General features: G+C 35.3%; 1 protein-coding gene across 4 annotated transcripts in view; it reads left to right on the forward strand.

The window, feature by feature from the left end:
- The window catches only part of LOC142344775 (uncharacterized), a 120,691-nt gene that overhangs the window by 39,199 nt on the left and 55,825 nt on the right, over positions 1-25,667 (forward strand). For all 4 annotated transcript variants that reach the window (XM_075396701.1, XM_075396699.1, XM_075396700.1 and 1 more), the window contains exons 4-9: positions 1,026-1,223; positions 4,854-5,158; positions 7,114-7,188; positions 22,776-23,037; positions 23,368-23,609; positions 24,017-24,190. In XM_075396701.1, coding sequence (XP_075252816.1) covers positions 1,026-1,223; positions 4,854-5,158; positions 7,114-7,188; positions 22,776-23,037; positions 23,368-23,609; positions 24,017-24,190 — 1,256 coding nt within the window. The remainder of the gene's footprint in view (positions 1-1,025; positions 1,224-4,853; positions 5,159-7,113; positions 7,189-22,775; positions 23,038-23,367; positions 23,610-24,016; positions 24,191-25,667) is intronic.

Raw genomic sequence — 25,667 nt, forward strand, 5'->3', positions numbered from 1 at the left:
GAGCCTATTTTCAGCGCTTGCTTAAATCCCCCATCACAACTCAATAGCTTCGTACTTACAATGGTTTTACAATACCTGAAAATATCTGTAAAGCTTTACTGGCAAGTGGAACTGATTATTTAAATTTAAAATCATTTGTGAAATTTCTTTGCAAAGGAAACAGGCGCCAAAAGTTATTCTCATACTCAGCACCTTAATTTGTTAGCAAAGCAACTTAACAGTATCTGATTACCGAGGCTCAATTGTTACTGTTTGCCTTAAAAAAGCAGCTTAAAATCAATTTTGAATATTCAGCTTGAGAACAGATTATTGAAAATCATCTGTGGACATGGCCCGTTGATTGTGAAGATAATCAACTTCTCATATATTTTTTGTTTCAAGATCATGTTCATAATCAGAAACGTTATATCACGCACTTCAAAGCTATTAATACGATTGAATTTTGGTACCATAGTCAACAAATATATTCGGGAAAAATTGAAGTATGCGTTTATGACTCTGAATTCGCACAGAAAATCTGGCAATAGTCGAGAACTGCGTATTAGTTGGATGTTAAGCCAGAGTTTTGAAATTACTTCAGCGGAGTCAGGTAACCTTGCTTTAAAACACACATGTGCCCAACTTTTGAAATGCCGAAAGTCTGCAGTGTCAAGTCAGAAATAAAATTCCAATATACAGCCAGAGACTGATTTCCATAAAATTTCGGCGTTTTCAAACTTGCAGGTGATTGGTGTTAGACAAATTTACATAAATCTGATGATGTAACTTGGGGAAATTTGGGCGTACCATCTCGAACCACTAGAGCAAGCAGAGTTGTCTAAGCTACACTTAAAATACAACCGGCAAGTTTGAAGATGCCGAAAGTTCATGGATTTTGATAGTAAGTTATGGCATTTTATCTTCTGGAAATAGAAGACTTTCAGCATTTTAAAACTTGCACAATCCTGGAGATCAGATTTAGAACAAATTAGATATAGATCAATTTTTTTAAAAACAATGTGTGACAAATGCGTTTGTTTGCGTAGATGCGATGACGTCATCAGACACAGACCAAGAGATGGAAGTGGAAGAAGGTGGAGACGGGATTGGTGGCAGTGGTGCTACCGGTGGTGGCGGTGGATTTGCAGTTCTTAAACAACGAAGTATTCAGCAACGTGCAAAATTTCCTCATCTTACTCCTGGCGGTGCTACCCCTAGTGCATTTATCCATTCCACAGCACAAGGTCTAAATTTTTATCTTTTCTGGAACTAACCATTAATGAACTAAACTTTGAACTACTATCGTAAAATGGATGGATAAAAACTGTGATTGTGTTTAATAGCCGCGTCAGCAATTCCAGGCGGCTATTATTGCGCTCCTAATTGTTTTTACAATTCATAGAATTTGAATTGTATTGGGGCGCTGTCTTTTTTTACGACTCGAAGAGGAGTATTGGAGAAGTCCTTTTTTTAATCAATTTTATTGGAGTGATTTTTGAAGCGGGAAATGAAACGCGTGAAAAAAATTGGAGTGATTTTAGTGCTGAACAAAAGTGAAGAGCGGAGCAAAAAGAGAGTGGTTTTTGTTCATACCCCTGTTTTTGAAAGAGCGAGAAATTGATGTGGGAAATTTTCTCTAAGCGAGCGAATTTTTTTTTGTTCACGTGCGGCTTTTAAAAGCAGTTTTTTGCAACTTTTGATGGTTATGATGGTTTGATTATAATATTGTATTAGTTTTAGGCTTGTTTTGATAGGAATTGAAGGTTTCAAGTAGTTAATTTGTGTTTAATGCTAATTTGGAGATTTTTGATCAGTTTTGCTGATTTTTAGACGAAGTGTAATGATTTTTTTGCCTGTTTTTTTGTTTTAATTCTTAAAGTGAGATTTGAACAGAAGCATGTTACTTAAAGAATATTCAGATACCAATTGGCTAAAGTTTTCTTGGTATAAATCATTTTTTCTTAGGAAAATTGACAGAAAAATTGAAATTTGAAACCATTTTTCTAACTTTTTTCTAACTTAGACAACTTTCTTAGCCTATTATGACTTGCCCATTGTTTTGCGAGTTTTTCATTGCTCTAATTGCAAAGGAATTTTATTGGGCTTTGTCTTTCCTTGTACTAATAAAAACAAGTCATTAAGTTTTTCTAGTTTTTTCAATTTGTTTTTGGTTTTTGAATGCCGTTTCTATTCTTCAAATTTTTATGGCATTTGTGGAGGTGCAGGGCTCACAATAGTTGTTGTAGTTGTTTAGTCATAAGTATAGGCAATTTTCTTCTTCGAGTCGTTTCCGGAATTCTTTCGGCTATGTTTTTTTAATGAACTTTATTGGAGTAATTTTTGAAGCGGAAAATGAAACGCGTGAAAAAATTTGGAGTGCTTTTGGCGCTGAACAAAAGTGAAGAGTGGAGCGAAAAGAGAGCGGTTTTTGTTCATACCGCTGTTTTTGAGAGATCGAAAAATTGATGTGTGAAAAAAATTTCTCTAACCGAGCGAATTTTTTTTGTTCACCTGCGGCCTTTAAAAGCAGTTCTTTTGCAACTTTTGATAGTTATGAGGTTTGATTATGATATTGTATTGGACAGAAATTGATGATTTCAAGTAGTTTATGATAGGAGTTTAATGATAATTTGGAGGTTTTTGAAAAGTTTTGCTGATTTTTAGACGAAGTTTAATGATTTTTTGCCTGTTTTTTTTACTGATTTAAGTGGGATTTGAATTGAAGCTTGATGACTAAGGAGTTTTCAGATACCAATTGAGTAAAGCTTTGTTAATATAGAACATTTTCTTAAGAAAAATTACAGAAAATTTGAGAAATTTTAAAACATTTTTATTATTTTGCAGTTTCTTTTTTTTTCACTATAGAAAAGTTTCTTAGCCTATTATAACATGCCCATTGTTTTGCGAGCTTTCATTGCTCTAATTTCAAATAAATTTTTTTTCGGCTTTATGTTTCCTTGTACTATTAATAAACTCACTAAGTTTTTCTAGTTTTTTTTTGTTGAATTTGTCTTTGAATGCCGTTTCTATTCTTCTTTAATTTTTTATGGCATTTGTACAGGTTGAGAGTTCACATTAGTTGATCTAGTTGTTTAGTAATAAGCATGGGCAATTTTCTCTTTCGAATCGTTTTCGGAATTCTTCCGGCTCTGTTTTTTTCAAGATTGTTCACACATTTCATGATTTTTGAAGTCAAATTAGTTGTAATTTTGGTCACGCCAAAACAGGAAGTGGAGCGAAGAAGCGAGTAGTTTTTCGGCGTGCTATTTCTTGCTCTAATTTTAAAGAACAGTGAAAAAATGGTGTTTGAACGAAGATTCGATTTCTCGCTAGTGGTTTTTTGTTCACATGCGGCGATTTCTTTCACTTTGATTTTTACTGTTTTTTCGATTTTCTCGCTAGTGGTTTTTTTCGATTTTTTGGATCTGATTTTCCAAATGGTTTTTGAATACATTCGTAGTTTATTCTATGCGTGGTTTTTTATTTGATCCAAATTTCCATTGCTCGCTAGGTTTTTTTTTCATTTGCGGCATTTTGACATCGATTTTGTTTTTTTTTAATTCTTTGATCTTATTTTTTAATGGTTTTCCCAATTCACTCATAGTCTGTTCTAGGTCTAGTTTGTTTTTTGTTTAGTCAACTGAAATTCTATGAGTTGTCCTACGTCACGACTTGTCCTTCTTTTTTTTTGAGATCTGTTGACACATTTTCATTATTTTTGAAGTCAAATTGGAGTAGTGATTTTTGTCACGCTGAAACAGGACGTGGAGCAAAAAAAGCTAGTGGTTTTGCGGCGTGAATTTTCGCTCTAATTTTGAAGTAGTGCGAAAACGGTGTTTGAGCAAAATTTCGCTTTCTCGTTAGTGGTTTTTTCACATGCGGCAGTTTCACTATGATTTTTACTGTTTTTTCGATTTTCTCGCTGATGGTTTTTTGTTCACATCCGGCATTTTTACATTGATTTTCCTTTTTTAAATTTTTTTGACCTGATTTTGTTAGAAATGGTTTTCCTAATTCACTCATGGTCCGTTCTAGGTGTAGTTTTTGTTTAGTCAATGAAATTGCTTTGAATTGTACGTCAGGACTTGTCTTACTATGTTTTTTAATTCGTCGTCTCCATCGATGATTCGCACGACCTGACTTCTTGCGATTGAATTTTTCACTGACTTACTGCTTTGCAGTTAAAATTTGTGTGTGTGTGACGTCTTTTCTGCTTTTAGTTCAATTGCGTGACTCACCTCACTCAAAAACATGAATTCTGAACTCACTTAGGGAACTTTAAATTTTATGATCATTTATTAAATAAAGATGAATAGTGTGTATCTGAGTAGTGCCAAACTTATATGCCCTAATTCTTGAATATTATTCTTGAGTTTTTGATTTCGAATATCAATTTTGAGAAAGCTCTTTGAAAGGGCTTTTTCCTTATAGACCGTATGTGTCATAAAATTGCCAGTACGTATCTAACCCACAAAATCTAGTGGTCTACTAAAGGACTTTTGGTCAATCGTCAATCTGCCTATCTTGTTTTTTAGTTGTTTCAATTCATGGAAGGCCACAAGCGTCTATCGCAGCTATTTTCCGGCAATCTGCCGGCTATGTTCTTGAATGGAAGCTAGTTTCAGAATTTGCAAAAGGTTTATGAAATTGTTTTAAAAATGTGTGAAGTGCTTGTTTAGGAAATCGACCACATTTATTTAAATTTTTTATAACCTTTGTTTACCTACGTAAAAAGAGCCTCAAGCTATCCTGTTGAGTATTTTTTGTACAAAGCACACCCTCTTCAGAATTGGCATACTGGTGAACTTTTTTAGCTCATGGGTGTTACAACTGAGATATACTAATAATTAATAGGATTGTTTGATATTTTTTAGGTAATTTGGGCAACAATCAATCATTAGCTTCCAACAGTGGAACAGTCCAATCAAACTTCTCCAGTCATATTTCTCCGGTAAACAACGTCGCCTCTTCTGCCTCCCACTCTCCATACTCTAGCCTGTCTTCCAGAAGTCACAACAGGTTGAGTATTGACAGCATCGATATTCCGTCAGAAGTGCCGGACACAGTCGTCATTGCCAGAGTGTGTAGTCACGTGAGCAAAATCCAACACTGGGCCGAGAATTGTCCCTATGGTCAGATTAGAACATGCCTCGCAGAGTTTCTTCAGTCACTGGACCAGGTAGTTTTTTTTTCGCTGAATAATTAAGCAGCTTAGGTTACACTGCAAAAAGGGCCCTGTAGATTGAGCATTCTGAGGAAACGACCGAATTTAAATATCAAAACTGGCTTTCAGAATGCAAAATTGTTTCCTTGTTTGCGCACATTTAATTCAAATCAATAGAATAAATAAAGTTTGAAAAAAGTTGTTCTGTTGAGCAAATTTGAAGAGAAAAGTGTTTTTTTTTTGTGATTGACAAATGATTGCCGTCATATGGTCGTAACGAAAATCTTGATAACGAAAAAAAACCGAGAGGGCCAATAATAGCCTCAGCTATCGCTTTGCGGCTATTAACCAGAAAAATTTTGCAAAAGTTTTACGGAACAAACAATTCGCTCCCTTAGGCAAATTTTTCACAGATTTTTCTGGCTTTTTCAAATGATTTTCACTTTGAAACTATTTGTTAAAATTGTGAATTTATATTTTTTTCGAGAGTTATCTGCCTTTATTTGTTTTTCTTTTGATCTCTGCTGCGTTAGTTTATACTGAGCGGTCTGATCGGATTTCCAAATGAAGCAAAACTAAATTGATTCAGCTGTTTCAGTTAATAGCTACAGAATTTTTTTACCTTGACTTATTTTGTTTCCATAGAGTTTTTGAATAAAATTTTGAATTCCAGCTGTATTTGCGGTTCTTTTGTTAATTTGTCTTCTTGGTGCATTAATAAGAAGTATCTTTTAGCTTTTTAGTAATATATACGTGTTCGTTGTTTGAGTTTTCGCTGTTTTCTTTTTATATTATCTTACTGATACTGTCTGCTGTAATATTATTTTAAATTTTTGAGTGTTGCCTTTGTTGTTTTTTTCTTTTCTTCTCACTCATTTTATGACGATTATGTATCTTGAGGCCTTAGTATAAGGCCGGCTGGAATGTCTTCTTTGCTGGATTTAATTCTGAAGCGACAGTTTTACTGACTTCGACATAACTACACATGAGTTTTCACATGACTTTTTGATTTTTGCCCGTTTGTTGATCCCCTTTTTGTTCATTTAGCCTCAACAGTGAGGTGTATCGTTAGGTATATGTGCCTTCTAGTGGCCGACAGTTTGGTTTGGTTATTTATATCGGTAATTATTTTGAGCGACTCGACGCCAATTTCGCCAAATGAAATTCGATTTTATTCATATTTACTTTTTTATCCTACCACTTTGTCTTCATTGGTCACTCAAAAGATAATGTATGCGTTTTGAGGACGCGTATTGTAATTTTAATGTTGTTACGGACCAAATGACTTTGACACTGATTTTCTAAAAAGAAAAGTAATGATTTTTTTTGGAATGCTTTTCTTCTTTTTTTTCGTTTTTTTTTATGCTTGTCCTGTTAGTTATGCCCCTATTTCTATGCTCTGATAACAGAGTTATGCTCTGATAACAGTCACGCCCCTATTTCGTGCCTTATTGTTACGTGATTTTCCCCCTAAATATACATTTAAAGTGCTAAAAATAGTTCATATTCAGATAGTTTTAAAGGCCATATTTAGTCCGTATTTCCATAAAGGACTGTAACCTCGGATTTGTTTGTTTATTAAATACAGCCGCAGATTGATAGATTAATGATTAACATATTACTTAGCTGAGAGCCTCAATATTTGCCCTTTAAGTTCGGTGAAGACGAATTAGTATAATTGGTAAATCAAATTAAGAGAAGTTCTGTACCTGGTAAAGTAATTATGCTGATAAAGTAAGTAGGTGCTGATACGGAAATTGTATCAGTCGGTGCAGAATACCGCCGATGTGCACATATTAGTGTTAATATTTTCAAGTTATACTATCTAGCCCATCATAATTTTGTTAAATATTAGGGTCTACATTACGGCCTTCTAGTTTTGTTTACTACCAAATCGAAGAACCTATTATTTCATATGGAACCAATTTGGTTTGATTCATTTATTATATTGTTCTGTTTGTTTGTTTCAGTCAAGAAAGCTGCCCGTGGAAGTTTCCAAACTGATCTGCTCCCACTTGAAGACCAAATACATTCCAACTCATGACGTAAGCATTTGTTATGCATTCCATGTTCCATCCTACTTTCTTTCTTCAAGATTTCTACGCCGTAGCCACGCTCAAACTAGCCTTATTTCCACGTCCGTTAAATCCTGTTCATTTCAACGCATATTTAATTCTCCGCCTAGAAATGTGTATATCCGAATTATTGGGACTGTTTCTCTTCTGCGCTTAATAAAAAGTTTGTTTTCATAAGCATGTGTGAACAATCTGAATTGAACTTTTTGCACTGGTAATGTGTTTAGGTTATTAAGAGGTGGGATGAATTAAAAAAGGGGTATTCACAATTAGAGCGGGTACAGTTATTAATTGCAGATGATGTTCTATTCGATAACGGAGACGGGGGGTTTATAGAATGAACAGAAAAACATTTTTCAAGAGGAAAAGGAAACACTTCCTAATTCATAATTGAGTCCTCTGTCGATCTTTTTCCTTTCCACCCTGAATAAGATTCTCCTGCACATGCTTCTTTTTTGAATACAATAAATCATGCTTGTAGTACTGTTTTGAATGATGAGAGGTTGAGTCGAACATTGCAGATTTTAAATCGTTGAAATTACTAACATGCGTGTTTAAAACAATGATAGGTTATTAAATGTTTCAAGAGTACAGTCGTTCAAGAAAAAAACTGCCTTTTTGTTTGGGGGGGGGGGGGACGAGGTTGTTTAGCGGTGGTAACAGAATACAGAATCTTGAAGTCAAACAAAAGACAAATATTCTGTATAAAGAAATGTGACAAACAATAGCATAGTAATACACGATATAGGTGATGATTTTGAGCTGTGGTCATATAATATGACGCTGCTTTGCCAATCCTTTTTTATTATCTCCGTTACCTTGAAGATCTCTCCCCGAAACCCTCGAATAATAATTTAGTTTCCTCAGCCTGTTAGAGTTGATCATAAACGAGCCTGGTAGTTAATAGGATTATCAATTATCCGTATGTTATTTTTACTAATGTTGTGTGATTAAAACAAATTGATCTGTCAACAGTTAAATTTCATACCCGTAGGTTTTAAATTTCTGGGGTAGCTGCCGGTTTGCATCTGGTTATATTTATCAGTAAGTGTTAAGGAATGTTCATATATTTGTTTGTTCTTTTGGGGGCGGAGTCTCAATAATTTATGTAGCAGTATATGATGTCTAGCAATACATAATAGCCCTGGACTTAAGTCTGGAAATTGACGCAGTTGGTGAAAGAAAAACAAAGGGTTCATGTATAACATGGCGTCAGGCCGCCTACTTACCATTGCTGTAAACATCAATTATGGTCTTTACATTCATTCTCAGGCTCTAAACTTTATGAGCGCCAATTTTGAGGAGAGTTAAAGTAAAGAACAATTTTATGCGGAGTGCTTATTGTAATTTTGTGTAAAAGTTTACGGCTAACCAAAGCAACCAGGTTGATGCAAGGCCATAACTGGAGTTTTCAGTAATTTTGTCTGACGTCATATTACGCCTGAGTTGAGCTGAGTTAAAAATCGGATATTGCAAGACTTCCCAGGTCTTTTTTGCGGTACATGGAACACTTCATGGTTCAAAGTAAAGGAAAGATGAAACGAATATTCACCGGCTGGACTTCATTTGGCTGATCCCTGTTCAAAGAAAAGGACAGTGGGCTCAAGGAGGTTTTATGGAGGTGATAAGTAGGGAAAGTGAGGGGGTTGGTGACGCGATCTAGAGCTGATTTCGCTATAAGGCAATTCTTACTTTGTGAATGGGATTATTTCTCTTTTTAGAGATTCGAAGATGAACGCTCCTGATTTCAATACCAGCGTGCTTTGCAAATCATGAATAGTTCGCCAAAATTTTGTCAATTTTGGGAAAAATATCAATATGAAAATTTAATTTTTGTTTTTTATCTAAAATGCACGTTGAGGTACCTCAACATAAGTGAAAAATGTTTGAGACAAGTCTTTTAAAATTATATGAAAGCAATTTTCTCTAAAATTGGCAGCAAATTAATGACTGTAATTGCGATAGCTGGGTGGAGCTATTATTGGCAATCTCTTGTTTTTTAACGTCGCAAAGAGTAAGGGTTCTATTGAGGTTTTTCAAATCTAAGTACCAGGAGGCGTTTTGAGCTGAAAGCAAAAGTGATTTAAATAGCGGAGTGAACTAATTTTTGCTCTGTGAGAATAACGTTTTTGGTCATACACTTCATTTTCGACAGAATGGTGCATATAGCAAACCGATTTTAGACGTTTTTTTGCCGATTTTATTTTCATTTTTTGGCATGTTTGGTTTTTTGCCAAATCGGAACAAATTTCTCATTTTTGTAGCCGCAAGCTGAAGGTAGCTATATTGCGGTGTTCTTGGTTGTTTCGTCTTCTGACGGTCATTAATTGCTCTCAAACGAAATTTGTAGCAATTATATTAGTCCTGTCGGTCTTTTTTTTTATGCGATTTTTCTCTTGACCGATTTTTCGTCTGACACATGTGACTTTTCGTCCTCAAAAACGAGATAAACAGGTAGCGCCCAGCGGGCATTGAGTGTTCTCAGAGCTTTTCAGCTCTGCTTCAGCTGAAACTGTTTTGGAGACTTATACTTATGGTGTGAAGAGTGGTTCTTAGAGGTTGAAGGCCCCCACTGTTGACCCCCACCCCCCCATTGCCCCCATCGCGTTGTTGCCCCCTACCCAATTTTTTCCCACCCCGCTAATCAGCCCCCGGTATACCCCCCTTCCCCCGTGGCTAGCAACTGAGGAACAATCGCTCGCTAAATACACGCAAATTTATACTAAATTCAGTTATTTTTCCAGCTTTTTAAAAATTTTTGTCATTTTTTTAGTTTAGCCCAACTTGTCAAGAAACTTCCTCTAGGGTTTTATAATAGGTTACTGCTTAGCTTCTAGTGGTAATTGAATGGTTTCCACGTTATAACATCACAAATTTTAGCATTATTTTGACAAAACGTGCTTTTTTTTCATTTATTGGCATTTTTCATTATTCAAGTCTTTGCAGACCCTGGGGCAGAAAACCTCTTCAAGGGTCTGATAATAAACTGATAATAAACCTCAAGGGTCTGTTACTGAAAAACTGTTATTTGCCATTGAATAGTTTTCGAGTTTTTTGCAAAATTTTGTCTCCAGGTTTCTCCAGCCTTAAGAGCCACGGAACCTCCACTACGGTTTGATAATAGATAACTGCATAGTTTCTAGATGTAATGGAATATTTTTTGAGATTTTTTAATATCACAAATCTAAGCTATTTATTGATATATTTGCGTTTTTTTCAAATTTTTTAATCTTTGAATTTTAATTTCGGCACTCGAGTTAATGGACTGGTTATCAGTATTTTAATGATTATTATCAGGTTCCAAGTTTATGGTTCTCCATGAGCCAGTGAAACTATTTAAATTTTAAAGGAGGGATACTGGATAGTCTCTTGAGACAATGAAATGGTTTTGAAGATATTAATATCTTAAATTTTAGCAAGATTTTGTTAAAATTTGCTATTGCTTTCAAAATTTTTAAATATTTCTGTTCTTTTCTGTCTCTAACGATAATTACTGGCCAACAACATTTTTTAAGTCATGCAGATTTGTCGCTTGGCAGAACTCCAGAGAGAAAAAAGGTTTTGAACATTTTTTTTCGCTGCGAAATCTGGAAACTTTTTTTTTTAATTTTGCACTCATCAGTTTTTTTCTGTTTGTTTTAATTACTAACAAGGTTAAAGAACTAATAGTTGCAGATTCGAATCCCATCATAGAAATTGATCTCAGATCTCTTTCTCTCTTATATGTACGCGCACGCAAGTCTATTTCGCAGCTGTTCTGACAATCTATAGGCTATGTTTTTAGTTAATTTTTCATAATTAATAGCCGCCCTCATCTTCTCAGCCGGCTATTATTGCGCTCCTATTTTTTTTACTTCGTCGAACTTTTTTTCGCTTTACCATTTTGCCGCTTTTTCGACATTTTGCGTGAAATCTTTTTCACTTCTGTGGGCTAGTTTCTCTCTTCTCTCATTCTGCTAAAAGTGAATTTGAACATCAGTTGCTCAGCAAAGCAATTCAAAATGAACAGAGTCAGTATTAAAAAATTGAAGTCAGAAATAGAAAAAGATAAACCCATAAAGCCCAATTTTAGATGCCCGCTTATTGAACGTCGTTCCTATAAGTCTTAGTTACCATCTCTTATGCTTATTGGTGTTGATAGTAGCCCCTGTAGCCTCTCTCTAAGAAACAGAAGTATGTTCAACTACTAAATGCCATCAAAATAAATCGGACTTAAAAAATTTTTTGTACAAAAATCTTTTTTTTTCAATATCTTCTATTCGTTCAATCCCAATCATGCTTATTGGAATCAACGGCGGCTATTTTCCGTCAATCTGCCGGGTATGTTTTCATCAGTTTTGAATATTTTAATGGACTTCTTAAAAATCATTTTATATGTTAACGGCGTCCTTTTAAGTCGTGCATTGCGTCCCTCAGTGTTCGGATTGAGGTGTTTGTTTTTCGCAACTTTTAAATCCAAAACCGATTCCGGAAGATGTTTTTTGTATTGTTTTTAATTTTCTGATTATTTAGAATCAGCCTTTCTAAGCACAGTCAGGGAGTCAAGTTTTCGTTCTATTTTCCATCAATTTCCCATGACAAAATGTTCTCATAACTTTTAGTTTTATTTGCTGTGACCTTTTGTGTTCTAACAAAAATTCATAACTTTTGGTCTTTATTCAAATTTTTCATTACTGTTTGTTTTTTATTATAAAGTGTTTCGGGAAATATTGGAATTACTATTTAGATATGCATGACTGTTCTTGACAAAATTTAAGATCTTGATTGAGATTTTTTGGCGAGGTTTAATTAATTTATGCTTTTTTAAATGTGTTTATTTTAAAGATGCCTTCAACAGGAGATAAATATCTTTTGAATTGGCTGATTTTCTCCAGAACCAAGTCAAAAAAACTTTACCTAATTTGTTTGTTTTAGTTGAGTTTCTAGGAATGCATGTGTCCTCTGTAATGTATCTTTTAGGTTGCTAAGTTAATTTCAGGTTTCTTTTTTTGTGACCGATTGCTTTGTAACAATTATACCAATCAGATTTTTGAACTTACCGATTTTGCTCATCCTTGAAGTTTTGGCTATTTTTTTTACAAAACTGGCAATTTTTTTCAATTTTCTTGACACTCATTGTCATTATTCAGTTTTTCAGAAAATCTACGTTAGGTATTACAGAAAATCTACGTTAGGGTCTGATAATAAGTGACTGGAAAATGTTTTTTGGGTATGGATTAATTTTTCAAGTGTTTTGAATTTTTTTGTCATTTTTTAGGTTTCTCCAGTCTCAAGAGTCACAATACATCCTTTAGGGTGTGATTATTGGTTACTGCACAGCTTCTAGATGTAATGGAAGGTTTTTCAAGATTTTAATATCAATTTTTAAAAATAATTGCAATTTTCTCAAGTTTTTCTGAATCTTTTTTTTCCGGTACCAGGGTCCTAGGGACCTCCTCCAAGGCTTAATGATAACCGGCCGCTTAGTTTCTAGAGTTAATGGAATGGTTATCAATATTTTAATGACTCCAGCTTTAGCAATTTGTTAAATTTTGTTTTTTTTTTTCAAGTTTTCGGAAAATTATTATCTCATTCATGGTTAATTGATCTTCATAAGCCAGTGAAACTATTTAAAGCTTGCAATAAGGATACTAGATAGTCTCCTGAAACAATGAATTAGTTTTGAACATCCTAAGATCTTGAATTTCAACAAGATTTTGTTAGAAATTGCTATTGTTTTCAAATGTTTTGAATATTTTTGTCTTTTTCTGAGTTTAACGATCATTACTGGCCAACGAAGCTTTTCGAGTCCTGCAGATGGGTTAATTGACATAACTCAAAGACAAAAATCAGTTTTGAATTTTTCCACTGCGAAATCTGGCAGATTTTCTTTTAATTTTTGCAATATTTTACAATTTTTTTTAATTGTTTTTTATTTGATTTATTTACTAACAAGGCTAGAAAACTAAAAGTTGCAGAGTCGATTCAAGCTAAAGCTAGCCTCACTAAACCGTGGCTAGCTACTCTTGAAGCCAACTGCTCGCCGGCTGTTTGAGAGATTTTCTCCCGACGTTGGTCGGTTATGTTCTTTGGTTTTTGCTCACCCATGACTTAGTCTCAAAACGACTTTTCCTTGCTTTCACAAGGTCCTTTGATCACTATAATTGAATCAGATATGTTCAGCCGAGTATACGGCACTTTAAAAGAAGGTTTTTTTATGGCAGTTATCAAGAACAAAACAAGTGATACAATTTCAAAATAAAAATACGAAGTATTTTTAATTAGTTTAAAATAAAATTTTGCTTCGGTCAGTCTGTTTAATCTTCTTTAGACTGCAGGTAAACGAAGCTGCAGCAGCTATTTTCTTTTTTTTTATAGGAGATGACTTTTGCTCATTTTAATTGAATGCGATTTGGTCAATGAGTATGTCACCCTAATAGAAGGTTTTTTGAGGGCAGATTTTTAAAACAAAACAATTAATGCAATTTCTTCGAATTAACAATACAAAATGTTAGCAATCAGTTTAAAATAAATTTTCTCTTTCGGTCAGTTTGTTTAATTTTTTTGAGACTGCAGGTCAACAAAGCTATCGCAGCTATTTTCTTCACTTTTATTTGTGTGTTGTTTGCTCACCCTTGAATTAGCTTTCTCTCAAATTGCCTTCCTCTGTCTCAAAAGGACCTTGGATCACCCTAATTGAATGCGATATGGTCAACTGAGTATACATCTCTTCAATAGAAGGTTGTTTTGGGGGCAGGTAATAATACCAACACATGTGATACAATTTCTTTAAAATTGAAATACGGAATATTAGCAATTAGTTAATAAAATCAAAACTTGTTTCGGTCCGTTTGTTTAATCTTTTTGAGACTAGATAAGCAAAGCTATCGCATCTATATTCTTCACTTTTTAAAGAGTGAAATTTTTTTGCCCATCCGTGAGTTCGCTTTCTCAAAATGCCTTTTCCTCACTCTCGAAAGGACCTTTTCTTACTGCAATTGAATGAGATATAGTCAATTGAGTATACGTCATTTTAATAGAAGGTTACTTGAGGGAAGTTAATAAAACCAACACAAATGATAAAATTACTTTGAAATCAAATAACGAATTATTAGCAATTAGTATAAAATAAATTTTCTCTTTCGGTTAGTTCGGTTAATATTTTTGAGAATGTAGGTCAACGAAACTATTGCAACTATTTTCTTCACTTTTATTTGATTGAGTGTTTTGCTCATCCGTAAATAAGCTTACTCTCAAAATGACTTTTCTCCCCTCTCAAAGGACCTTTGCTCACTTTAACTGAATCAGGAATGGTCAACTAAGTATACGTCACTGTCATAGAAGATTATTTGAGGGCAGTTATTAAAAACAAAACAAGTGAAACAATTTCTTTAAAATAAAAATACGAAATTTGAGCAATTACTTTAGATAAATGGTTTCTTTCGGTCAGTTTGTTTACTCGTTTTGAGACTGCAGGTCAACAAAACTATCACAACTATATTTGTCACTTTCATAAGGGTGAGTTTTTTGCTGACCCGTGACTTAGCTCTCTCAAAATGCCTTTTCCTCGCTGGCAAAATGACTTTTTGCTCACTTTTATTGAATGAAAATCAACAAAAAAATAGGTCTTGAAAACCACCGTTCTCTTCATACGTGACAAGGTTTCAAAATTTAACCGACAAATTAAGAAGGTGTGTGCTGATTTCGAAGTGAGAACTTCATTTTTTGTGCCATCTGATTACTGACCCCAGAACTGAAATTACGCGTTTGCCTATGAAATGTTTTCGAACAGTTTTTAGTTGTGTACTATTCACTAGATCCTGATTTTTGGTTGATTTGTTTTTGCAGTGTGGCACTTCGTTGCATTAAATTTTGCCGAAGAGTTAATGATTAAATCAGTCCTTAAAACTACGGATTTTCCTCCAGTGCTTTATCTATATATATTAATAGCGTGAAGACCTAAGGCTGCATGTTTCAGAGGCATCACTGAGCAGCATGTTTTAACAGTACTACCGAAGAGCATGGTTAAGCGGTTGCTTAATTGGGGTCAATGACCAAAAAAGTGCGCTTTAAAGTTATTGACCGAAAAATGTTTCAAGAAGTCATTGACCGAAAAGTATTGCCAAAAGGTCAGTTGCCCAAATTGTTGCTAAGAGGTCGTGTCATCTACCGAAAAATGCTTTCGAAAAAGCGTGTTGCCGAAATTTTTATGTTGAAGAAAAAGACAATAATCGGTGTTTCAATAAACAAAAACAGTAGTGTCGAAAAAATCATTGGCCGATTAGTTGTTCAGAAAAGGGTCTGTGGCCAAAAACTTCTTCAGAAAGTGGTCGGTTACCGAAACGTTTTTGATACTGAAAAGTTAAATAATCGAACTGGTGAAGACAAAGAGTTTATGACCATTAACATCGTTTTTCGTAATTCATTGTCAAAAAATTGTTGTTGATGAAAAAGGTTGTCTTGTAATTTTGTGAAGCAAAAGTCACTCACCATGAACGTCATGGATTAAAGGGTGGATAATAGACACTTTTCTTGTCAAAGTTTCACTGTACAAAAGTTTTTTAATACAGAGAATTCAGCAAACAAAATTTGTGAAGTGTAAAAGACCCAAAAGGTGCCGATGCAAAGACCGAGGTAAGGTGCTAAAAAATTATATATGAGAAAACTGAGGTCTTGAAATAAATACAAAAATTTAACGCTCAGTAGAGGCTTTTTTCATAAAGAGCTGTACTAATAAATTATTGCGTAGAAAACATTATATATATAATTTTCCTTCTTTAATTTTTTTGAGGAAAATTTTGTTGAAGGCATTAGCCAGCCCTTTAACCGAATGCTGTGTTTGTTGTGTTCCTAAAAGCATTCGCAAACGCTTACCAACAATTCCTTTTTATCTATCAGCACATTTCCAGTCTTGGTCGCATCCATTAGTTCTATAAGCGTTCTATTAGCACCTTCATCCTTTTTTATGAGAACCGGAATTCATTGTCTCACCCAGTATCCCTTTTCTCTTGTTTTGAACTGTTGTATTTCTCCCTATCTTGAGTTACCTTCTTTATGTTTATTTCGGTTGTGTGATTTTCAATTTTTCTGCTCTTCAAGTGTCTTCTACTGCTGCACATTCTTTTTGCACTCAAATTTTTGCTTTTGCTTTTTGCGCGTGCTCACTATTTCGCTGTTTTTTTAGTTTCTCTCTCTCTCTCTCTCTCTCTTGATTTCGGTGTCTTTCTTTTTGTTGTCCCATTTTCCTTCATTCTATCGCGTTCGTTTGTTTTGCGTTCTTTCTCTCGCTCACTTTCCTTTTCCTCCTCTCTCTCTCTCTCACTCACTCACTCTCCCTCTCTCTCTATCTCTCTTTCTTTTCTCTGTTGTTTTCTGAAACCTTCTTTTCTTTTTATTTGTCTGTTTTTTATTCCATTTTTATTTGCTATTGTTTTTTTACGGTGGGTTCCTGATCTTTTGGTTTTTGTTGCATGTTATTCCTCTCATCAATTTCGATTTTTCCCTATCTTTTTCTCGTTAATTCCTTTTTTTTTAGCTTTTCGCTCCCGTTGGCTTTCTCCGAGACTCTTGTTTTTTTGTTTTCCTTCTCTGATTTCAATTTTTTTTTCTTTGTCTTTTGGTTTTTCTTCGTATTTTTAAATCTATTTGCTCTCCGGCTCATTATATATTTGTGCTGCTATCGATCTATCTCTTTCTCTCCCTCTTTATACCTCATTCTATCATTTTTGATCCTTTAATTCTCTGTGAGAACGTCTATTACTCTTATCTCGCATGAATACTTTCTTTGTCAAATTGGGCTCTCTTCAATTTTTGTTGGTGTGTCCAAAGTAGTTTTGCAAAAAATTCAAGGAAATCGCATGTACACCAGATATCAATTGTTTTAAAGATGAGATGTCTTAAGATAGCCTCTTTATACCTCATTCTATCATTTTTGATTCTTTAATTCTCTGTGAGAACGTCTATTACTCTTAACTCGCATGAATACTTTCTTTGTCAAATTTGGCTCTCTTCAATTTTTGTTGGTGTGTCCAAAGTAGTTTTGCAAAAAATTCAAGGAAATCGCATGTACACCAGATATTAATTGTTTTAAAGATGAGATGTCTTAAGATAGCCTTTACGGTACTGCTAGTATACATGAATCCTTTAGTACGTCTCTTTTTGGTAACACAGTGTTTATACTTTTGAATGCCTTTTTTTAGTGCGGTAAGTAATGACTACTTTATTAAATTGTTTCTGTTCAGGTATGCTTATCTTTTTCCTAATTAAATCAAATTACTTTGCTGCCTTATTTTGCTGTCATTGTTGCACAGCATTTTTATTGTTTTTAATAGACGTGTAATTTTTCTCAGTCAGCTTTTTTTTGCTCTGCTTTGTTTTTTTTTGTTAACGATTTTGCGTTCACTGTTTTCCTCTCTAAGCTGTTTTTTGTCGTTGTTTTTTATACTCCAATCGTTTCTAACAGCAGCTGCTTAGTAAAAATTAAAAATTAAAAGGAGTCATGGTCCAATAACAAATTCAGAATTGAAAACGGGACTATTGCAGCCGAGAGGCTCGCTTATTTTAAATTCAAATTAAAGGGAGGTTGAGTTATTTGGTGGAGTGTGATGTGACTTGTGAGCGGAGTGTTGGGGGAAGGTCAAGTGAGCGCGGTTAAGTGGAGTGTGGGGGGTCAAACTCTAAGAACGGTCCTTCACACGGTGAGCGCGTCCCCTAAACAGTAGTTCGGTGAATTGCTTTATTAGAGACTGGTTATTAAGTTGCAAATCTCTGGGAGAATTGCCAAAGCGGCTGAATGCCATAGAGTTTTTACCTGTTTTACCTGTCTTTGTGGACGAAAAGTCATCAGAACAATAACACTATCGGACGAATTGCATAAGAACAAAAATCGAGCAAGACTTATATGATATCTCTGAACTTCGTTTGAGAGCAAAAAGTAAAACCCTAAGTTTTAGATACCCTTTAGTTAACCTTCATTTTTATTTATCTAAGTTAGCTCCGATCTTATTTATACTGGTAGCAATCCTAATCACTCTATCCTCTCATTTGGAATCAGAAGCAGGCCTTCTAATTATGTAATTCAATCGAAATAACGTACTTTTGATATTTTGTAAAAATCAATTTTGTTACATTTTCTTTTTTATAGCTGCGAAGTTATAGGCTGAGCGTAGCTGCATTCCGGTGCTCATGGTTTTTAATTCGAAAAACCAATTTCGATTTTCTGATTTTTGAGTTTAATTCGGAGCAGTGATTTTGGTCACGCCGAAACCAGAAGTGGATCAAAAAGCAAGTGATTTTGTGGCGTGCAATTATTTAACTCTAATTACACAGTTGAGTACGAAAATTCGGTTTCTCGATTGTGATGTTTTCACGTGCAATTTGATTTTGATTTTTTTTTGTTTTGGCGTTTTTGATCGGATTTTTCCTAAATGTTTTTATGAGCCCATCCCTTGTCATTTCTAGGTTTTTTTGTTCAGTCATTCGTTGAACTAGGTCAGGATTTGTCATGCTATGGTTTTTGTTTCCTCCTATGAGGTTATTTTATCTAAATTTGTGTTTTTCAAGGCGGATGACTAGGAGTAAGAGCTCTGACTGTTATCCGGGGATCGCGGGTTCTAACTTCTCCAATGTCAAAAGTTTTTGCACCCAAAAAAAGTTTTTGAATACGCCCACTCTGAGTAAAGGTTCCTGGCCTGTCACGACTGTATTTTGATCATGCGTGATTTAACGTCCCTCAACAAAAAGTTTTTGCACTTAAATTTATTTTGAATTTAAGGTTAAATTGAACAAGCCATGTGAATTAATCAGTGAAAGTTCTCATAGAGTTGCTGTAAAAGGGGGTCGATAACCTCTTTCAACTCATTTTCGTATCTTTTTCTATCAATGGGTGTTAGTGTGGTGAACACTGTCAAAGGTGTTCTTCTGTAACTTTTTGCTTGACTTTTTGGGCTCTGTTAGACCGATAAGGTTTAGTCAAGTTAGTTTACTACCATAGCATTCAGTTTTTGTACAACTTCTATAATCTCACCACGCCACAGAGGTTATTCTACTCTTGCGAAAACTTTTGGTCTTAAGAGCCAATTTTGGCAGAGTTTGACGGTTGTTCTACTTGACTAGCCTGAACAGGATCTGTTGAGCAACATTTGAGACAGCTGGTGCAAAAGCATTAATTAATTGAATAGCTTTTGTCAAAATGAAATGGTTAATATCAAGATTTTGAATAGCTTTGATTAAGTGGCTATGTCCTTGAGAGTATACATTACGAGTGCATGCTTAAGTTTGAGATGTTTATAAATTTACCTGTCATCAGAGTTTGCAAGTACTTGAGCATTATGCTTAAATTTTTGTGTATTTGAGTGTATTAACGGGCTACAAATCTCCGAACGCATGCAGATTTGTGTCCGTCACAAGTAGCACTAGATCGAGAATTACCAGTAGTTAATTTATCCCCTACCCCTGTACAACACTTTTTTCTAATACACTTTTTTCTTCATTTTTTAGTATAGCATAAAGAAATTGGAACATGTTTTTTAACCTTTTCTGAGATTAAGTCGAAACCGTACAAACTATCAAAACCAAAGTTTGTTAAATTCATTCAATCAAATTAAAGGCTTTTCTAATCTTATTTTGGAAAGTTACCAATAGGATTTTAAAAAAAAACCTATTCACATCACTTCAGTTTTTAAGTGGATTCCATGTTCATATTGTTCGGTATTGCAAATAAACAACAACAGTTTGATCAGCTATAGCATCTGTCTAAATTGTGCCATTTTGGTTTCTATAGCTGATCGCCAAGTGGGACAACTTGTGGATGCTCAGACGCATGGGTGGGTCTATGCATTTTAATCATACCGCAGTTTTATTGATAAACTGACAGTCTAAAATTTTCACTATTCTTAAAATAGATTTTCTTGACGTCAATTGTCAAATGATACAGTATCTAAACACTAGTACATTTCCATATCTGATACCACATTCAAATTTTGACGTGGAAATGTTCAAATAAGAGAAAAGCGATGTTTAATTTTAAAGAAGGGAGGATTAAGCATTGAATGACCGCTTAATCTAGGCAGCTTCACTTGTCTCTACAAAGAGGCCAACTCCTGTTCTGAAAGAGTGCTTTTACCTAGGTATGTAATAAACCGACGGTGTTCAGCTAATAGGCGTCTACCGTGTATGCTGCTAGGAATATTGGCCGACAGGAAGTTAAGTCGAAAAAATTAGCCGATGAGAAATTTAGCCGACTTAAATGCTTCTTCATATTAAAATTATATCTCGTCAAAACCACTAGTTTGTCCGACAATTATCATTGGTATGCGGGGAGGGGGATTGAGGTGTCTGCAGGGTTGAAACCATCGAGAGACCTCTATTATACTATATGATGAAAACACTGTGAAAGGTTGCAGATATTTCTCAGCTTGAGAAATTGCGTTTTAAATTGGTTGGAGATTGGAGATTTTGAATTCCTCGGAGATGGAGAAACATAAGTTAATTTCTTTATGTAGATAACCGGCAAATTTCAGTTGTCGGCGTATGTAGCATTTGCTTGCAGTAATGTATTAATGCAGTTGATATCAGAGAACAACTAATGTTTCAACCTTTACCACCGAAAAGATGAACTGCTTTCACATTAGAATTCTAAAAATAAGGAATTTACTCGCCTGCCTTTTTTGAGCTTAGCCTTATTCTTTCTTTTCTCCCACTTCTGCTTAAATTCTAGTCATTTCTCAGGCAAAGGCTCCAGCTTAAAAATGATGTGATGAGTTTTCCTATCTAGCGAAGCCTTTAGCCATTGTTCCAATAATCCATTAGTAGCGGTGGGATATGAATTGTTAAACCCAAAATGGCTGATATATTTGTTCGCTTTTGTTTCTGTAGCAAGTAACTGTTCAAAATACACAGTTGATGATGTTCATGTTAAGAGTTCTAACAACTCTCACTTAGAATTTCTCTTTCACATGCACAGCATTTTGTACCATGGCCCTTTCTCTATTGCTGATTCTAATTTGCAAATTCACTTGACTGGCGTCAATTTGTCTTCACAGTTTATCCACCATAAGAAAATGAAAGTGTTCAATTTGACTTAAAAGAGGAAAAGGGCGTTTTGGGCATCATGCAAAAAATACCTTGTACAAATTAATGTCCGAAAAGTAGCGTCCGTAGTTCAACAAATCTAATTAGGAAGATGGGCTTTTAATCTCTTAATGTTGGTAAATGTTTGCAAATTGAGTGAACCGATGGTTGTCCTCTAAAATTGACAATTGTTGTGTTTACTAGGGCCCTGGAGAAATGGTCAATAAATGTGAACAAAAATTTGAGATGCGTCTCATGGCTTTAATCTGATTAACCTGTTCACGATTTCGGTTAATTGGTGCAAAAATGGCACCGGAAAGCAATAAGCTTAGGGTGTGATCAAAATTTGCAACGGATTTTAAAGTAATTAAAACTTATGATGGGTGTGTAATGGTTGCACGCTGGAGCAATCTATATTTTTCCAGAGAAGGGCGTATGTGATAGAATATGGAAGACCTGGAAAATTTACATTTCCAAATGAATTGCTTCGAATTTAGTATCTCTTTGAGATTAAATAGATTTCGTCTATTCTAGTTATGAGAATATCATTCCTCGCTCATGTTAACTGTTTTTCGAATAAATTGTTTTCGAATAAATGTATTTTCACCTCAGTTCAGAACCTCAAAAGACGAAACTGAACTGATGTTATGTTTTCAATTGCTCTCATAGTTTGTAGGGAATGTTTGATCTCTTTCTGTTTTGGCGTGACCAATTCCAATCATTTAAACTTTTTAACGGACGACTGCAGTATTTTTGAGTGAACATAAGCATTGGGTTTTAAAATTTTAATAGCTGAGCTCAATTGCATCAAGTTTAGACAATTGAATATTCCCCGGAATACATTGTCTGTCAATTTAATAAGACAAGTGATTAAACGGTGCTCGCAATTTGAATTCCATTGTTACTGGAAAATTGATGCGGTATTGCTCTCAAACGAAGTTTGTAAAAATTGTATTAGTCCTGTGCTCTTACAATTTTTCGTCTGACCTATTTGACTTTTCGTCCTTGAAAACGGGATTAGCCAGGAAGAAAATAAGTTCTCTTAGAGCCTGACGGTTCGCTATTCTTGAAGTTCACCGAAACTGCTCAAGAGACATAAATTCATGTGTGAAGGGAGGTTCAAAGAGTTTGACCCTGCTCCCTCCACTTAACCCTCCACTCCCCACCACTTAACCCCCCCCCCCTCCTCCAGCTCCACCACCCCTGGAACTACGGATATTTTAAAAAGTAGCCAATTTCACAGACACGGTACTAAGATGAAGATGAAGAATGATAATCAAAATTCTTCGTGACTTTCGTAAACATCGTCTTTCTGCTGCTGATTAATTAAGATAATGTTGTCAATGGAAGTGAATAAGTTGAAAACAGGGAAGCGGCCGATAATTTCTTCGACTTTTCCAGTGGTGACGCCAATACCTCTATTTTGAATCGGTTCAACTATACTTTTTCAAGATGCTGATTGGGGATCATGAAACGACTGTTTAATGTGATTTTGTTTTTAATTTCAGATTGACAGTCACAATGGACTTCCAATTGTTGAGTCAGTGTACAGGCTGAACAAAGCTACCCTCTCTTCTTCGACATCATCGGCCGCTTCTCTCTTCTCAACTCATTCACTTCCATTGACAACATCATCTTCATCAGCAGCATTAGCTCGTTCACAGAACCAACAACATATTGAAGAGGGATTTGCAGCTTCTGGCTTTCAAAGTCTGTCTCCATTCCACTCGACCGAAAACAGCAACAGTAGTGCCTTGTCCAGGAACACCCGTAAGTAACGATGGGCTGTTGGCAAAATTGTCACATGTTCGCCTGAGCGTTAGGTTATCAAATAGATCCAATTTGTTATAAGTAGGTTTTGATTTATCTAAAAGCAAATTTTCGAAAGCAGACCCCTTTTCTCACCCAAGAATGTTGTCAATGGAGTTAGTGGAAAATTGTTGTACTCAGGAATTGTGTGCGATTATTAAAAAGCCAACGCAGTTGGAGCTATGAGCTCTCCAAATTCAATTTGTTTCCTGTGGAATAGGTCCAGCTCCTATTAAGGTCAGTTAAGTTCAGACAGAAAAGGTCATGATACATTAACTGCGTTGATTGCAGAAGCAGTTGATGAGATGGAGAGGACGTGGGATGAAGAGAAGACCGTAGAAGTCGAGAGGACGCTTCAATTCTCACAAAGTCAAGATGATACAGAAGAGACTAAAGCAGGAGCAGGACAAGAGAGGAAAGAAGACATTGGATCTAACAGTGCTAAATTGACAACTTCCACGACACACGAGATCGCACGCAGGAAGTTGTCAAAAAGTAGAAATTCACGAGCAGTGTCTGCTTCCAATTTACAGGTTAGAGTAGTTGGCATCCGCAGAAGTCTTGCAAATAAAAGGAGCTTATTGCGTAAAAGTGTGGATTCATTTCCGTCCTGGTTATTTACAAAGGGGGCATTGCTTTTTAGATTCCCTGTAAACATTTATATGTAGTCGGTATATTGTTTTGATTACAAATACAAGAAGTTAAAAAACGAATGATAATCCTTTGACCTTAAAATTGACAATTCGAACAGATAATGTGAAATCAGAAGTATTAAGCATTAGTTGAGCCACCTGGTATTGGGACATACAAGAACTGATGGTCGATTTGGTTTGACTGAGAGAGCCGGTGATCTGATGATAATGTTAAGAGTTAAATCTGATCATATGAACTTGTCTTGAACCTGAACTTATATTGTATATAGTACTGTATTGCGTTGTAGGTTGAGAAGTACAAGCTGTACGTGTGGGCATTCAAACTGCACAACCTGAGAATACCGAACGTACTCTATCTGCTATCCTACCACCCCAAATACATGGCCACATTCCTGGGCTTCGAGGAGAGCCTACTTAGAGTCAACTTCGACCTTAACCTCGTCTCATATCTAGGCATCATGGTTAGTATTATAAGTATCAAACTAGTTGCCATTTTGATCAATGTCATGTTGGTGACAATGTCAACATTGTCATGATTGCATCTCAATGCGATTGTTGTCAATTCTTGGCAGCTTTGATGTTTGTGTTATATCTAGGGATCATGGTCAGAGTTTCATTGTAATAAAATAACTCATTATATTGTACGTAGAGCTGGCAAAGTTGTTACGTTAAGTTGGCTGATCACTGATGTTATGGTAGCTTTCTTGGTCCCGGTTCTTGGGATAGGATGTTCGATTCCCCTAAGTTATAAGTAGCAAGTAAAGCTACCATTATTACAGCTGGGCCATATGTCATTTGGATAATTTGATGTCTTGTTTAAAAGGCAATAATTGATATCAGTGATACTCGTGCCATAATAAAATATGGTAGCAAATCGAGGGATCACGGAATTAAGTATCATATCTAGGCACCGCGATTGCTTGTAAACATTTCCGTCCTGTTTATGGACTGGACAAAGTAAATAGTCATTGTCTTTATGAAAGATTTATGGGATTGGATTGGAGTTTTCTTCTGACAACTTCTAATCATTGACATTGTGCTCGACTCTAAGGATCAAAGCTAACGAATGGTCTGAAGTGGCGATAGATAAATGAGATGCTGATCGAATTTATTGCATCTCTTTCATGTAAAATGAACCGACTCAAGTTTTTATCGGGTATTCGCTGTGAGCATTCGAGGTCGAATGTTGAAATTGATGGCAATTTCAAAAGTGTTCGGGAGCTGTCACCTTCGCATGCTAGATTTTATTTTTAGTTGATTTTTTGCACGGTTAGAATGGTATACACTCGTTAACAAAAGTAAACGCACAAAATGAAATAAATTTCGTTTGTTGAAGTGATTGTGAGCGAAAGGCAATCAAAGGCATTGTAGTGCAGTGGTAAAGATGTAACGCTGACAACCTGTAGGTTCGGTTTCTAACTATTTCTAAGCTACGCCCCCTGTAAATTAAATTACTCCGAATTGTCGTTCTAGAGAAATTCACACGATGTTAGTTGGTTTGTTTTGTGGTCAGTTTTGTCAGCTTAATTTTGGCCGTTTCTTTTGTTTTCTATCAGTCGACGCATGATCATCTGAGTTTTATTATGTCTAAGCTCAGAAGAACCGAAAAGTCTGCTTGCAGAGAGATTCCAGTTAGAAGTTGAGCAGTTTTCCGTAAGCAGCTGTAATTTCAACCCCCTGCTCATACCTCCGACTATTTAAGCAAGACTTCCTGTTGTGCATTCAACAAATTTAAGAGCAAGTCGAACAGATTTCAGGTGGGTTTCAACTTACAGCTGATTGCGGAAAACCGGCCGACCTCTATATGGGTCGGCCCTCTAGGTTTCTTTTTGTTTTTATGAATTTAGACATATTAAACCTCCTCATTGCTATTCGACTGATTTAAAAAATGAAAGGAACGGCTAACGTTATGCTGACTCAAGTTGGCTTCAAAAAACA

The sequence above is a fragment of the Convolutriloba macropyga genome, chromosome 8 (assembly GCF_964194025.1).
Source record: "Convolutriloba macropyga chromosome 8, txConMacr16.3, whole genome shotgun sequence".
Taxonomy (NCBI): Eukaryota; Metazoa; Xenacoelomorpha; order Acoela; family Convolutidae; genus Convolutriloba; species Convolutriloba macropyga.